The 17,809-nt window shown below is 32.8% G+C and overlaps 1 protein-coding gene and 1 long non-coding RNA gene across 25 annotated transcripts in view; one reads left to right on the top strand and one right to left on the bottom strand.

The window, feature by feature from the left end:
* The window catches only part of LOC106506297 (uncharacterized), a 476,882-nt gene that overhangs the window by 128,783 nt on the left and 330,290 nt on the right, over nucleotides 1-17,809 (bottom strand). The gene's annotated exons all lie outside the window — the stretch shown is intronic.
* Nucleotides 1-17,809, top strand: part of TFPI (tissue factor pathway inhibitor) — a 64,748-nt gene that overhangs the window by 32,164 nt on the left and 14,775 nt on the right. For all 9 annotated transcript variants that reach the window (XR_014828711.1, XR_014828712.1, XM_084997998.1 and 6 more), the window contains 4 exon segments: nucleotides 2,325-2,522; nucleotides 8,569-8,613; nucleotides 12,677-12,853; nucleotides 13,492-13,587. Coding sequence is in view for 7 of the 9 variants with exons in the window: in XM_084997998.1 (XP_084854124.1) it covers nucleotides 2,325-2,522; nucleotides 8,569-8,613; nucleotides 12,677-12,853; nucleotides 13,492-13,587 (516 nt within the window). In the remaining 2 variants the exon portion in view is untranslated.

The raw sequence follows: 17,809 nt of genomic DNA, 5'->3' as shown, positions 1-17,809 counted from the left end.
GTTTATCCAAATTAAGAAATAAAAACAAGGCAGATTTTGATTCCTTTTGAGTGGAGTGACCTGGGTCTGTGTCTGGGGGCCACTGACCACTCCCTGAATTCAGGAATGCTGTGCAAGAGGGGAGGTTGCAAGTGCACTGAATAAAAGGATATTCTAATACAGGATTCATGTAAGAAATACATTTAAATGTGAATGTTAAAGATGAATAATTAGATAATAACTAATAAAATGCATTAATCAAAGTTAGTGCTTAGTGTTTTCTTTAGGAAACTGCTGTAAAATCACCATCTTTCATTATCAAAACTGTTTTTTTTTTAGTTTTTAGTGGTTTAGAAAAAAAATTGAGTGGAAACTGCATAATTAAATTGATGTGCTTGACCTAAATGCCAATTTAGGAATCTCAGTCACACAGTCCTGTGACAGTATCACTCAGTTATTAAGAAGGTAGATATCTTCTGTAAAACTGTGGGGGTCAATTCTAAAGCTATTGTTTATGGTGTGAACTGAGCTATTAATTTTTCCAGTGCTATTTTATAAATATGGATATAATAATGCCTAATTCAGAAAATTATTGTGGTCATTAAATAATATAATTAAAAAATGTCTAGAGCACAGTATTCAGTAAACATTAGTCGTTACTACTGGAACCATGGGCTACAATTATGGGCACCTATCTTTCTATTTGTGGTGCAATGCCACCACCTGGTGACACAATTACTAAATAGCAGGTTGTGTGGGGGGTAGTTTATCCTCATAATCCAGAAAATGTAAAATAAAAACTTTGGCATGATAATAGGAAATGTCAAATATATGAAAGTCAAAAGGAAGGGAATCATCAATGAGGAAGAATCTAAGTTATTAACTTATAATAAAGAGTTTCCCTGAATATACAGTATATGGTAACTGAGGTATCAGGTAAAGCTTTCTGCTTTCTACAGGTAGAGATCTATATTAAAGATGCCTGTCTGAAACACTGCTTCAATGATTTGGTGCCTACAAAGTTCTAAAGTAACATTAATTTGGGAGTCAGTGCCATCATTGTATGAGAAGTACTATGGAAATTTCTGAAGTAATAGTATATGGCCAAAAGATTCAAAATGTCAGAATATCTTTATGCCCAGGTCATTTCTCAAAATTATTTATGTGACCTCTGAAATTCTGAGATATGATTCTAAGATCAGATATTTAATAGGCCAAATTTTTGTTGGTCCTACAAAAATGTATCTCCAGCAGATAAACATAAAGTGCTAATTCAGTGATACACTGTGTGCTCTTAGTCAGATGCACCATTTAGTGTCCTTGAGGCAAAGCGTTCTAGCTTCTCCCAACTTTTTTACAACTCAAAATATCAGTTATAGAATACTCAATCTTTAAGAAGGAAATATAAACAGTAGTTACAAGTACACGTAAATGTACTACTTAGAAATGCTTTCAGTTATTTTTGAATTCAAATATTCAAATATAACTTCAGTGATAAGGGGAAAAACATATTTTCCATAAGTTATTTTTTAATTTATGTACAGATATTTATCTATGAAAAATATTTGCACAAGTATCCTAAAATGCTATTTTATATATGTTATGAATTTCTATAGAAAAATACTTGTGTGTATAATGTAAGAAAAATACTTATAATTTGTAATATTAAACACAAACTTTCATAATTAGGGAATGGTTTAATATTATATGACATATGCATACATATATGAATATAAACATACTGTTGCTTTTTTGTTTGTTTGACTTTTAGGGCCACAACTGCAGCATATGGAAGTTCCCTGACTAGGGGTCTAATCAGAGCTGTAGCTGCTGGCCACAGCAACAGCAATGCAGGATCCAAGCTGCATCTGTGACCTACATCACAGCTTACAGCAATGCTGGATCCTTAACCCACTGAGAGAGACCAGGGATTGAACCTGAATCCTCATGGATACTAGTCAGATTTGTTTCCCCTGAGCCATGATGGGGAACTCCCAACTGTTGCTTTTTTTTCATGAATATTGGGATCATGTATGAGCCCTAATCTGTTGCTTTTAAAGAATCACTTCATGTGTAAAAAAAATGACACAATACAACTGTGGATTAGGGAGAGGTCTCTACTTATTTGTAACGTCAACTCATCAGTTACCTTACAGCTACTACTCAATTCCATCAATAGATAGATCAATATGTACAAGTTTAAGCAATATCTATATTGCTTTCTAGACAATATTGCTTTCTAGACAAAAGTCTAGAAAAATAGTCATTTTCCTTTAATAGTTGTTTAATAATTGATAGAGTGCTGATGAAAGGTTATGTGTTATTCTTTTATTTTTATCTTGTAGATGCAAAGTTGCCACCAATGAAACCTATACATTCATTTTGTGCAATGAAAGCAGATGATGGCCCATGCAAAGCAATGATGAAGAGATTTTTTTTCAATATTAACACGCAACAGTGTGAAGAATTTATATATGGGGGATGTGAAGGAAATCAAAATCGATTTGAAAGTCTGGAAGAATGCAAAGAAAAATGTACAAGAGGTAGATGTCTGGAGATGCTTATCACCCAGGAGCATTTAGGGTTATTATTAAATCAAATCATATATTTGATAATTTTAGGTTAAAAAGAAAACAATTTTAACGATCTTAATTTTCAAGATTTCAAGGAATTCTTTTTTACTTCAGATTTAATGTTCAACTACCATTTTTCATGTTTTGTGCCAGTCATTATTAAATATATTAATCTCCTTGTTCTATACTCTCTCCCTGATAAAAAAATGAAGAAAACACTTAAATTCACAGAACGGGTTTTATATCTTCAACAAATTAAGTGTAATTCAGCCTCCCTGGGCAGCTATGAGTTGGCAGGAAAGAAATTGTTATTCACAATGACTTAGACTTTCCTTTATCCGTACAATTATCTCATAGCTGCCCTCTGTCAAGATAATGAATCTGATAAACCATTTTGAGGCTTTCAATAGCTACTAATTAGAAAATTAGAGAAATATATATATGATACTTAAGTCATCCTCTTTTGAACCTTGGACTAATATGGAAAAGAAAATATCATCCCTGCTGACTTTACTGATCCCAATCTTCCTTTCATATTTTTACTAAGTTATAGGTTTAAGAGCATATCACATTATATTATTATTAAACTGTATTGAACAGTTTTATTCTGTTATAATCATATTAAAACTTTTTTTGCAAATATTACAAATTACAATGTTTTATGTGACTTTCTCTCTTCAGACTGAGATGAAATTCCAAATAACTACTGGTCAAAATTTTGAGCATCTTTATCTGTTTTATTCTTCTGAATTGTGAGCTACTTGAGAGATAGAAGACACTGAGTTGTCTTTATTTCCCCAGTTTCTAACCCCATATTTCCCCATTGCATGTTCTTAGAGCCAGTTGAATGTAATTGCAGGGCTACAGAGGTGGTAACTTCTAATGCCAGTGTCTTGGGGTTTTTTTCTTGCAAAGCAGGGAGCTCTGCATGCTCACTCTGATAATGCTTTCCTACACAGCTTTTACAAAACAGCCCTGGCATCATGATGTTCTTGGCTTGGGAAAAAAGCTCAATGTGGTAAAAAGAGAAAGTTTTCTCCCCCTGTGACTCTGAGATGCTTTGTTGTATGCTCCAGGGCTGACAGAAAAGAACTGATGTGAATGTATTTCTTTATCTTTGAGCACTTTACCCCTCTTTCCTCTCCATAGATGTGTTAGAAATGTTACTACACACAGATTAGCCAGTTCAGTGGTTCTCTGTGGTACCTTTGGTTTTTTGTGATTGCCTGGTCATTTTCCATTCATCACAGAGTTCTATACCCTGTTGTCTTCCATACTGGGCCAAGCATCCTTTTGTGTTGAGTAGAGGCTCACTTGGGTTCAGCACCTTGGCTAGAGGCCTAGTTGCCTCATTCTTTCTAATCCTCACTTTTTCATGTGGCAGCCTTTTTATTTTTATCAATTGGCCTTTTCCCTGAAATACATACCTCTTTTGCTTTTATAATCTACAAGCTTTTATTTCACTGCTGTGTAAAGTTACCTTTTTCTTTAGAAACTAACCAAACATAATCATTTTGTTTTTCAGTGAGTGTCCAGTTACATATGATGTATTCTCAAACATCATTACACTTACCATAACTATATGAATTTTCATTATCTCTTCAAAAGCCATTTTATATTATTGTTTGAATATTTGAGTGTTTTATATAGTAAGCTACTGTTAAGGATATAGCTGACATATAGAAAAAGTATTACTAAGTTTTTAAAAAATCACCTAAGGAGAAAATTCCATCTTTAGCTGTAATGGGATAACTGTAACTGACCTTTCTCTCCTAATGTAAATAGCTAGAAAAGTGAACAAAATATATGAAGCAGCTATTTACAGACATTGATCAAAAGGCAGTGTAGGATTATGATCTCTGTGAGAAGGGAAACACATGAGGCTAGCCCTCCCATCTCCCCATCATTCTGCATGAAGGTACTCTTGACCATAGTTAAAGGAGAAAAATCCAAGCAAAGCACAGTGGTCTCCCTGGTAAAGGGTATGGAGATTGGAGACTTGTAGACTGAGGTACCTGGACTTTGAGGGACAGTATATGAAAAAGAATGGGTATCTATAGAGGAAATGCTAAAAAAAATTCTGGATAAGGGTCCATTTGAGTTTGTCACTGAATAAGAAAATTGCATGCATTTGGTGAAATTCTGTGAGTTTGAGAAAATAATTCTAGGGATTTGTAAACGGAATAATTCCTAGAGCTCACACATGGCTAAAAGAAAAGTTGCATTTAATTTACTATATTATGGCAAGCCTAAAGTAGCTTCTACCCTACTAGTACTACTGCTACTACTAAATTAAGAGTAGAAGCTACTCTAGGCTTGCCATAATGAAGCTTAAAACAAGCTTTAAAAATTCCAGATTATCCATAAGTAATTTAACAACCTGACAAAAAGCACTTCAACATTCTTTAAAGGAAGACAATAAAATATAGCAGCCAATAGTATAATATTCAAAAATATCTATAATTCTCCCTTGCTCCCAATACTAAAATATTCAAAGAAGCAGCAAATTGTGATCCATATTTAGGAAATAATTACTCAATTCAAACAGAGAAATGACCGAGGCAACAGAATTAGTAAACAAGATCTTCAAAATAGCTATTATAAATAAGCTAAAGGATTTAAAGAAAACATGAACACAATAAGGAGAAAAATGGAGTATATAAAAGATAACTAAATGGAATTTCTAAACCTAAAAAATATAAAATATAAATAAATTCACCAGATGTACTTCAAGCAGATTAGATATTACAGAAGAAAAGGTCTGTAAACTTAAAAGACTGAGCAATACAAACTGTTCAAAATGAAGAACAGTAGGGGAGAAAAAAATGATTAAAGAAGTGAACAAAAAAGAATATATCCCAATAACTCATGACCCAACATCAAGAAACCTATGAAAATTTATAATTGGAGTCCTGGAAATTGGGCCAGAAGAAATATGTGAATGTATTCTTTTTTGAAAAATAGGTGTATGTAATGTGGAAATTAAAGAATTAGATGAAAGAGATCAAATTCCCACTTAGCTTTTTAGCCAATCAGCTTCTATAGGAAGCTTAAGTGTGTTACATTAATTTTTTTTTTATTTTTTTGTCTTTTCCAGGGCAGCACCCACGGCATATGGAGGTTCCCAAGCTAGGGGTCTAATTGGAGCTGTAGCTACTGGCCTGAGCCAGAGCCACAGCAATGTGGGATCTGAGCTGCCTCTTTCACCTAGACACAGCTCACATCAACGATGGATCCCTACCCACTGAGTGAGGCCAGGGATCAAACCTGCAACCTCGTGGTTCCTAGTTGAATTTGTTAACCACTGAGCCATGATGGGAACTCCTGCTACATTAAATAGTGGGGCATCAATTCCTCAAACATCTTTAATAGCTGTAGAAAATATGCTGTTTATATTAATTACTGATTTACTGGTTGAGCCAATTGTGACGCGTGGCTTTTCCTGGGTATTTACATGAGAATTTTCTCCACGGGGAACTAAAGAGTACGTAGATTTTCCATTTTATTTATTTATTTTTGGCTGCGCCTGCTGCATGTAAAAGTTCCCAGGCCAGGGACTGAACTTGTACCACAGCAGCAACCCACGCCATAGCAGTGACAATGCTGGATTCTTAATGCACTGAGTCACCAGGGAATTCCCTGTTCTTTTTATTTTTAAATTTGTTATGTCATGTTTTATTTGTTTGGAATAGCAAAGACTTATTTATAATAAGAATATTCTGCCCATAGAGCCATTTTCCCACCTGCTTAGAAGATTTTCTAGGCTGACTTCAATGAAGGAGAAATACTAAAAGTTAGCATTCAGATTTTACCCTTCCTTCCCCTAACCAAAAAAGAAAAAAAGATGTAGAGAAAAGGGAACCCTTATGCATTGCTGATGGGAATGTAAAATGATGTAGCTATTATGGATAACAATATGATGGTTCCTCAAAAAATTACACAATTACTATGTGATCCAGCAATTTAATTTCTGGAATATATTCAGAACAATTGAAAGCAGGGTTCAAAGAGACTGTACACATAAAAATGATTAAGATGGTATTTTATGATGATTTTATGTTATGCATTTTTTTAATCGCAATTGAGAAAAGTGAGGAATATAAAAAGAAAGAATAGAGTAAAAAAATTATAATTGCTAAAATGTATCAGATAATTGATTTGGGGATATTAATTTTAATATTCATAATGAAATATTTAAAATGTTAATTCATATGTGTTGAAGTTTAAGGAATTACTAAAGTAAATTATTAAAATATTGATGACTATTTAAGACATCATAAATAAATATGATGTTCTGCATAAATGTAGGAAAACAGGATAATTTAGATAATTTGCTGTAAACCTTATTTTTTCAGACTATAATTAGCATAAGCATCAGTTAAATAAGGTGTTTATGCTTGTTACTTTCAGACTCCTCAAAGTTACTCATTGGTAATATATATGCACTTAAAATTAAAATGTGCTAGAACACATTGAGTTAGTTTGAAGGTATACCACGTGAACTCATCTTATTTGGGATGAAATCAGAAATGAACTCTTTTAATATTGCATATACATTGAAATTAAACATCTCTATGTTCCCATCTATGGCACTCATCACTAAGTAAAACAGAGTTAAAGTGAGTACTTAGCACTCTAGTCTTATATACTGTTTATATGTATACATTCTTTTCCTCCCTTCATAAATTGAAACTAACATATCAGTTGTACATTAAAATAATTTAATGTAAGTTTATTTTGACAATACACTAATTAATTGGGGGTTAGCTATTTACAATGAAAAATCAGATTTCCTTAACATTTAAAATACAACTAGAATTACACACACACACACACCTTTTAAAAAAACTATTAAAATAAAACATAGTAAAATTCAAAAAGAAGACACCTATCACCTTACTCTCCAAAGTATAATCTGCCTGATCACTGGCTGAAAGGGGCATGTAAGCCAACTCATATCCACGTTCTTTCTCTCTTTCTCTCTCTGTCTCTCCTCTCTCTCCCTCCCTTTCTGTCTCTCTGGCGGTATTACTAATACTAAGCTAATTTTTTTGCGGGGGGGTCTTTTTAGGGCCACACTCATGGCATATGGAAGTTCCCAGGCTACAAGTCGAATTGGAGCTGCAGTCACCAGCCTATGCCCTAGCCACAGCAATGCTAGATCTTTAACCAACTGAGTGAGGCCAGGGATCAAACCTACGTCTTCGTGGATACTCATTTGTTAACTGCTGAGCCATGATGGGAACTCCCAATACTAAACTGCTTTGACCAAAGCTTTTCTCTGTAAAACAAATGGTTATTCACAAAATAAATATCACTCAGTTTTTCTAATGTTTACATGGACATATTAAAATTTTATATATCAACTTGAATTTCATTATCTATCATTTAAATTAGAATTTAGAATCCATACTTGAAATACAGTTCATCAAAGATAAGTAGCATTTTAGTTCTTGAGTGGAGTAGTTCTAATAATTCTATGAGATTTAACCAAAAAAATATGTCACAGATACATTTTTGGTTCACTTCTCCTCTGTACTTGGAAATAATAATGACACTTGTTATTGGATTGAGATAACGAGGCCAAGGAAGAAATCAGGAAAGCAGATGATTCTGCTTCCTTAACTCCTATTCTCACTTCTCTATAGAAATAATCTGTTTTCATAGACACAGTAGGTTGTTTGAATTAATTTTATATTTCTCATTATTTTAATAAATATTTTAATCATAGATATTTTGAATAGCAAGCTTTGTTCACCATTATTGCATTTTTTTGTGAATGCATTAGAAAGTTTCAACATGGTTTTTGAGACATTATTATTTTAAAATGTAAATGACTTTATGGTTACAGTAATTTAAATAATTTAATCTTTAAAGAAAATAATAAAATTATTGGCATTCTGTATAAGAATAATTTTAATAGTAATAAATATATCATCATAGTTTGTTAAATTGAAAATCATGACATTATATTATAAATTATGGTACTTGATATACATTATTGTTTTTCTTACAGATTATCCAAAGAAGACTAGAAGATTAAACACAACATTGCAAAAAGGTGAATGTTTATTTGTGTGCTAATTAGTAACATTTACATAAGGCACTTGGAAACTCAATTCTTAGTTTTCTCTGATAGGAGATTCATCATAAATCCATGTAATCTTTGAAATGGTGTTTTGTTTCAGTGAGTATAATGAAAAATTAGAGATAACATACCTGATATTTGGTAAGGGAAGACTTCAAACACTATATTTACTGGTTCTAATGCAGCATAATATCTAGTATTCGATCAGTAAAAATCCAGAGCCATAGACTTGCTATTTTTTTTTCTTTGTCTTTTTAGGGCCGCACCTGTGGCATATGGAGGTTCCCAGGCTAGGGGTCTAATCAGAGCTATAGCTGCCGGCCTACACCACAGCCACAGCAATGGGGGATCTGAGTCATGTCTGCGACCTACACCACAACTCATGGCAATGCCGGATCCTTAACCCACCTACACCACAGCTCACGGCAATGCTGGATCCTTAACCCACTGAGAAAGGCCAGGGATTGAACCTGCAACCTCATGGTTACTAGTCGGGTTCATTAACCCACTGAGCAACGATGGGAACTCCTGGACTTGGTATTTTAACATCTTCCAAATAGTGTTGCTGTTCTTACTTTAGTTTTCAGGTCTCTAATCCTTTGATAATCTTAGCATTGTGTGGCTTTAGCATTTTCATCCAATATTCCTGTGAATGTTTATATGCCTTTGAGTGGTCAACAGTCTATATGCAAAAGTAAAGGGTGATACTTAAAAATAAATAATTGCTGTCAGTATTATTTAGAGTATGTTTACATGTTTTTGATTTTGTGATTTAAATTATTTTATTTATAGTTTTTAACTAAAAAATAATTACTTTTTGGTGAATATATTATATCAGCACAAGAAAAACTTCTAAGAGAACAAGAAAGATATGCTCCTTTTTATAAAGGTCTAGAAACTGACTTGGCCCAGTTACAATTTACGGCATTTATATTTGAAGGGGAAAATACTGAACAAAAAGATCAAATTATTTAACTCAGGATATGAAAGAGTGCATAATTCAAAGTTAATTTTAATTTTATTGACTTTGACTTAATAATATGGGAAAGAGGTTAAAAATCCTATGACCCACTGATAAGCTGTCCAGAATTTCTTTCTTTCTTTAATATTTTTTTGCTTTTTGGGGTTGCACCCATGGCATGGCATATGGAAGTTCCTAGGCTAGGGGTTAAATCAGAGCTACAGTCACCAGCCTATGGCACAGTACCACAGTAACACAGGATCCGAGCCACATCTGTGATCTATACCAGAGTTCACGGCAATGCCGAATCCTTAACCCACTGAGTGAGGCCAGGGATTGAACCCACAATCCCTGGCCTAGTTGGATTTGTTTCTGCTGAGTCACTAGGAGAACTCCTACTGTCCAGAATTGCAGTCAAAATTTATGAAATAAACTCATTAGCAAAACTTGTACAAAGAACATAATTAAATGTATGAGTTTTAAAATAACGTTCTATAAATATTGAATTAATCTTTAGTAAGCGTTCAAAATTTCAATTGAATGAAATTCTCATTATCTGTAATATCAAAGAATACAGTATATTTATAAATAAGATTTTTTGTCCATCAAGTAAAATATGATATCTTCAACATTTAAAAGTTGGGTATTTTTTCAAAAATATAGAATCAGGAGAAAATTGTATGCAGGGGAAAAATACTAGAAAATTAGGCTATGTAATTTATATTTAATGATTCATAATTCAGTTATTCTTATTTGATAATATGTATGAAAGTTAGAGAATAAAGCTATTAATCCTATTCACATGTGTACAGAAATGTTCAGATGTTATAACCAATACATAGTGAAGGCTCTAAGCATATCAGCTTGAAGTTAATTTTGTGATACGCTTCTTAGCATTAGCATCAGAAAATGATAAAGACAATGGAGATTCTTTACAACCCATTTGGAAGAAAGTTTTAAGACAACTGCCAAGTATGTAGCCTCAAACAAAAGTTAAAGGTGAAAACCATGTGGCTGGTAGAAGTTGGTATATAACTTATAGTTGTCATTCTGTGTTTTAATTGAGCATCCATTTAATGCAGGGATTGTGTATTCAGAGTCAATAAAAATGTTGCTTTATTTATCTGAGAAATATTGGGCATGAATTTAATTTACAATTGTATTTCAAACTGTAGGCTTAAGCAGAATTATTTTATAAGTGTGCAATTTCAACTCAAAATAAATTTCTGTTCTAGAATAGGTCCTCATATAAATAATAACAACTTCTAGGTGTAAAATTTCTTAGTTATATTTTCAGCAGAATTTGTTAGTTTTCTGTTTTTCATTTGGAATATTTGTTTCCTACTCACTTTTGTTAAACATAGAATTCTTAAATTATCTGTTAATATGATTTTAATTTCATAAGAAGTACATACTAAGACCAAAATAAATCAAATTAGTATTCCAATGTATTTTTCTCTTTCTCTTAAATAAAATATTATAAAAATTTCAATTTTTCTTGTTCTATATACTAAACTTAACGACAAATTGTTACAATGGGAATACTAGTGACATTTACCTTGAGAAAAAAGAAGCAGTAAACAATTTTAAATTATAACTTTCAAACTGGTACTCTGAGAAGTTATACAAAATAAATATTTTACTCTATATTAAAATAAGATGTTTTATTTAATAAAACAATTTTCCATAGGGGACTGCTTTTTCTGCATATCTGCAACTATTGCAAAAATCAGTAACATTATTAAATAAATGCTTTTTTTATAGTAAAGCACTCATAAATATTGCTTTCCTGAGATAAATGCAAGATGCTTTGAGGCATGACAAGATAACAATTCATTTTCACCACCATGGTAATATACAGTTGTAGGAGAAAATTAGGAAATTGGGACTTTGCCCTAAAAAATTCAAGCCCAATGTCATAATAATTTTGAAAATAATTTAATGCTCTTCTTTACAGACACTACATGTAAACAAGGCTTGTAATGTAGATCACAGTGGCACAACTTTTGTGACAACTGTGTTTAGCCTGGTTTGGAGCACTATCAAAGAATGGGTATTAGACTTTTTCAAAAGCCTCTCCAATCCCTGATCATGTATTTCCTTTCTGCCTCTGCACTGTTGGAATTATTCCAGTAATAGAAGAAAATTAAGAGACACAGTGTGCAGGATGTCATACCTAACACAGATATTAATTTCACCCTAGGAATTCAAGAACTTCTACGTATATCCCTGAAAGCTTCCATACCCCTCAAAACTTCTCTATTTTTAAAAGTTTGAAACTATTCCTAATGAAGAAACCTTTCCTAATGAAAAAAACACTTATTTCCTTAATGAGACTGCACACATGAAAAATGTGAAATAGTAATAGATCTTTCCTAAATGTTGATGCACATAAGCTCAACAAGTTATTAAACCAAATATTTGACATAATATTTTGCAATTCCAAACCAAGGGTAAACTAACCCAATATCTTTTATTCCCTCAATTCATGAAAGAGCCAATAGTCAATGACTTATTAATTTACTATGAGAAATCTAGAACTTGAAATTCCAAAGACAAGGTATGACAATAATTGTATCTTCCTTATTCTAAATGCCACAGTAGATATAGTAATTTTAATACTGTAAGCTGTGGATAAAATTATATTTTTACTTTTTATCTTGAACTTTTCATATTTATTCCTTAAATAACTTCAACTTAACCAGTTATTTATATGTTTAATTAAAATAATTAGGAGTTCCCGTCGAGGCTCAGTGGTTAACGAACCCAACTAGGAACCATGAGGTTGCAGGTTTGATCCCTGGCCTTGCTCAGCGGGTAAAGGATCAGGCGTTGCCAGTGAGCTGTGTTGCAGGTTGCAGACGTGGCTCAGATCCCACGCTGCTATGGCTCTGGCTTAGGCCAGTGGCTACAGCTCCAATTGGACCCCTAGCCTGGGAACCTCCATATGCCGCGGGTACGGCCCTAGAAAAGGCAAAAAGACATAAATAAATAAATAAATAAATAAATAAATAAATAAAAAATAAAGTACTCACAAAAAGGAATATTGCTTTTTGACATTTTTATAATTTCTAGAAAAGCCAGACTTCTGCTTTTTGGAAGAAGATGCTGGAATCTGTCGAGGTTATATTACTAGGTATTTTTATAACAATCAGTCAAAGCAGTGTGAACGCTTCAAGTATGGTGGCTGCCTTGGCAATCTAAACAACTTTGAATCGCTGGAAGAATGCAAGAACACCTGTGAGGATGCATGTATGTTTCTTATCTCATTTTACTTCATTTTATAGGCATTCTTAAAGCAAGGCATCTTAGAGGATGTTCAGGTTTACCTAGATTTTAGATTTTGTTTCAGCCATGCAATGAAGGTCCATTTGTATCCACTCTAAATCTCATAGAAATTAGTCACAATGTTTTGTTTGTTTGTTTTTTAGAAACAAAGAATTAAGAAATATATAGTGGAGATTATCTCCATAGAAATTGGTTTCTTTTAAGGTTACATTATTTAATTTTCCTTCCTGAGAGTACTGTAGTACAATTTAGGCACAAGAGTAAGACTGCTGAAATCTCTTGTGGTTCTAGCAATTTGAGGGCAAATTGGAATCTACTGCCTAAAATCAATCAGTTCTATCTGATCATAAAACTAATTAAAGCGACTTTAACTGTTATCTTTTTTTTGACAAAGAACCACAAAGTTACTCGTGAAAATGTTATCCTATAAGAAATATAACATAGCAATAACATATCACTGTGAATAAAATTTAACATAGCAATGGGAATAAAATTTCTAGACATTAACTTTTCTTAACACAACTTCTGTGCTTCGCTTTACATGTACAATTATGAGCTTGGTGCTGCTGTCTTCTATTTTAATTGGCTGTATTTTTTTCCAGTGAATGATCTCCAGGTGGATGATTATAGAACCCCTCTTGAGGCTTTGAATAATGACTCCTTGACTCTCCAGCCTACCAAAGCACCCAGCTTCTTTGGTAAGACATTCTTTTATTTTAATTGCTGCCAGAAAAATATTATCATACTAACAATAGAAGAATATGTATTAGAACTATGCTTTTTAGAAAATTATACCTCTTTTGTTATTTAATAATAGGTGTGTTGAAATACTTAGATACAAAAGTGCTTATGACCTTTAATCCCAGAAAAGTGATTAATTTTCCTAATCTGCTTTAAAATATGCTTTTAAATAGGCTTTTGATTACATATCACAAGAAAACTTTTATGCGATATTTAACTCTATGCAAAATTTATTATATAAAATGATGCTAGAAATTATCAGCTAGTATATCACTGTAACGGCAGCAGTGTGTCAAAGGCAGTCTAAAGCTTTTAAATTAAGCATGGTATTGGGCAAGGTCTCTGGTGTTAGTCACAGGACAGATTAGGAATTCACTGAATAGTCATCCCTGATTTATGTCACTCTGAGGGAATTTTCTTTTGGATGTACACTTAACTCTTTCCTGTATCTTGTCAACATATTTATCAAATTTAAATAAATATACAGGAAATATGTTCACAAAAATGCAGAGCTGGGAAAATAGTGAAAATACTGGAAAACACAGACAGACACCACAAATACCTAGGCAACTAGAAACAGCCTAAAAAGCTGAATGTTAATGGGATGAATGTAAGGTCATTTCTAAATTAAAAAAAAAAATCACATGTGCTCATTCAGAAACTGGAGATTCTGCCTAGAAGCAGTCCATATTAAAGTGCTAAATGTAAAGTTGGCATGAGTTGAAAAGAGTTCTGCATCTATTAAAACTGCAGCCTCAGGGTAAAGAAAGACAGTGTCTGGGGCAGGGAGGGGTTCTCCAACCCCAGGCATGTAGCAGAATCAGGTAGGTTTAGGAACCAGAGTGTCTTTGAGCATCTTTCTTTACAACAAACAAACAAATGGATTTAAGGCACTGCAAATATTGATGGTGATTTATCTAGCTTGAGGAATATAGTCCTGCCTTGACCTGATAATATCTGTGGACTTGCTTCGGCCCTCAATGCCATACCTTAGAAATCACAAAGAGAACAACCAGAAATGTGTTTCCAGAAGGACTGGAAAGTGTAAGATGTGAGATCTAAGAAAACATTACATATGCTCTTAGTACTTGAAACACTTTCAAGTGAAAGAGTTAAATTCTATACCTGCCTCATTGTCAGTCCTCTCCATTTCAATTTTCCCTGCTCATATCCTTCTGGTCTTTATTTCCCTCAACCCAGCTTAAGAATGAGGATTAATGAGTGAAATCTAAAGTACAATTTTCTTTCTGTAAACTGTTTATTTTGACTGTGAGGTCTTCAAAAATAAATAGATGTCTCATGGAGTAAATTCCCTAAATTGTAGGCATTCAAGCAGTGTTCCAATAGCACTTGAGATGTTATAAAGGGCATGCAAAATTTCAGAGGGAAATAAGGTATATCCAAAATGCCTTCATAAATAGAGCAGTGAATTCAGTATCAGATGAATTTGAGTATAATTTTAAATGCTATTTTGTTATAATGATAAGTATCTTTTTACTTCTGAATTTAAATCCTGAATTAAAGATACATGTGATACAATATATCCACAAATGAATGTATGAAATCAATTTTCAATATGTTTCAACATTTTTTGTTTGGGTTACTTTACTAATTCAAATAGAGATCTTCAATCATTTTTCATTAAAATGACTAGAGTAAGTTAGGACATGGTTTTGTCTTGAAGTGTTATTAAGTATAAAAGTATGATTTTTGGCAGGCATACAACCAAAATAGAAGGGAGAAACAAAATAAGTATGGGAAAATAAATGTTTTAAATATTGTTTGATAAATATCCTAAGTTTTTATATAGACATACACTAAAAAGTATAACTATCAAATTAATGGTTATAAGAACAAATCATTAACTAAGGAAGCAGTAAAATTCACAACATAAATTTAAAGGGAAACAGTAATAAGAGTTTTTTATTTCAAATAATAGACATTCAAGGGTAATTCTTTCATATTAACAGCATTTAAAATGAGGGTAATGGGCTCCTTTATTTGTCTAGAGAACTATTTTTTTGTGTGTATTTACCTCAAAATCTAAATTCCTAGGCAATTTGATACTCTTTCCCTTTTCTAGGAGCATTCTCTTCTTGCTCTTTTCTAACATTTCTAATTTAAAATATGAAACAATGTTGCAATAACTTCTCTGAGAAGTTTGATGTGAAGAGTGGCATAATAGCTGAAGCTCTGCCTCCACTCTTCCTAAGACCTACATGATCCCCTGTGTGCCCACATCCAAGATGAAGAAGGTGGAAGTGCTTCTGTTCCTCTCCATCATCCAAGGACTAGATGATCCCTTCCCATCCAAGTGCCAGAATGTTAAAGTCAATTGTGCCCCCCACCCTTCCAATACCTAGATTATCCCTCCCCAATTCCATCAAAGGGCTTTGCTGAGGCTTATAAAGATATTCTTGATATTCTATCTCAAAAAGTATTACATCTGTCGCTTCTTGCAATTATATTAATATAGTTTACCATAATTTAAGAAAATAATTCTATTTTTTTTACATAAAAACTTGTTCAAGGTTTTAGCAAATGTGTGAGGTTTTCTGTGGCTATTAGATTCTTTTGAAAAAATGTATATCCTTTAAGGTTTTCATTCATTGTATAGGAATAATAACATGTCCTATAACAAAAATAGAATAGCATTTGTATAAAATTCTTTCCACTAAAAAAAATCCTTAGATATTTGAGTCTTCTAAAAATATAGCTAGAGTGTACTATTAAGTGAAATATTTGTAAATATAATTTTAGTGTTTCTCTTTCTGATGATAATAGAAAAAAATTTTAGAATAATAACATTGGTTGTTGTTATTATTATTATTGTTATTATTAGCTTTTTTAGGGCTGCATCTGTGGCATTTGAAAGCTCCCAAGCTAGGGATCAAATTTGAGCTGCTGGCCCATGCCACAGCCACAGCAACTCTGGATGGGAGCTGTCTCCAAACTACACCACAGCTCACTGCAACACCAGATCCTTAACCCACTGAGCAAGGCCAGGGATCGAAACTGCATTCTCGTGATTTCTAGTTGGGTTCATAACCCACGAGCCACAACAGGAATTCCTGTTTTTTAAATTGCTATTTATTCTCTATCACAATATTTCAAATTAGCTTGAGGATATTTTTTTCAAATGAATCGTCTCAAGATTTTTGAATATTTATTAAGAACAGATGTTTAATTTTCTCCTTTTATTTCCATATTTCAATATTAATAGGCTACAGAGGTGCTCTTAAAAATTGAAACTTGCTCTTCCTTAGAGAGATTTTTTTTAACATTGTGTAAGCATGTCCCTGTGCACAAAATAGAGCAATGTATTTGAGTTGGTTTTATTGTCCTGAATTATGATGGTATTCATGTAGTTATAATAAATGTCTGTTCTCAATACATGTGGGAGAGAAATAATCTAACATAGAATCTCCAAGTGTATGCAGTTCTGGTGTATGATCTTCAGAATGAAAAGCTGTCACAATTGGTGCTTCTTGACTTTCCTGCTGTGACTGGCACATTAATATACTAGATAAGAGAAATGACTTTGAGCCTGAAGACTTGGGCTCAAATCCCATTTCTTCTACTTACTAGCTGTGGAACTATAAGATAATTCTCAACTCTCTGAATCTCATTTTGCCCATTAAAAAATGAGGGTGGTAATAATATCCTACTTACTACAGAGGTTTTATTGTGAGGTGAAATCAGTTCATATACCTATTCAGGGCTACATCATTATGATTCATCATTATCACCTATGTGATTCAGAGCAATGCAAGACTTAGTTCCCACACTTGTAAAACAACTCTCTATAAGTTCCCATTTGCAGGAAAGGGTGATATTTCAGCCACTTATTAAATCTCTAATTATTCAGTTAAGTGCTTCACACATAGTAATAAAATTATAATTAACCTCTAAAAGAAAATTTGTAATAGAAATTAATACATATATGGAAACAAATAGTTCAATTATATTTACTAGAAAGAAGCTGAGAATATTGGCATGTAGAAGTATCATGTGGCTATAGAGTTTTATTTGTATATTTTTTCTTTATATTTTTCAATATTTCCAGCATTCCAAGTTTTCAGACTTCTGTCTGTCACTATTTTCCCATTATTTCAGTTTGAGCATCTGGTAATCTCTTTTGATCACTTCTATTCTAGTCAGTCATTAAATTCTATTGAT

This window comes from Sus scrofa, chromosome 15, assembly GCF_054392235.1.
Source record: "Sus scrofa isolate SSC_HxYL_T2T_F1_AM1 chromosome 15, Sscrofa_HxYL_maternal_Yorkshire_Landrace_v2.0, whole genome shotgun sequence".
Lineage (NCBI taxonomy): Eukaryota > Metazoa > Chordata > Mammalia > Artiodactyla > Suidae > Sus > Sus scrofa.
Note: the sequence above shows the minus strand (reverse complement) of the source record. Positions and strands in the feature narration are given on the sequence as shown.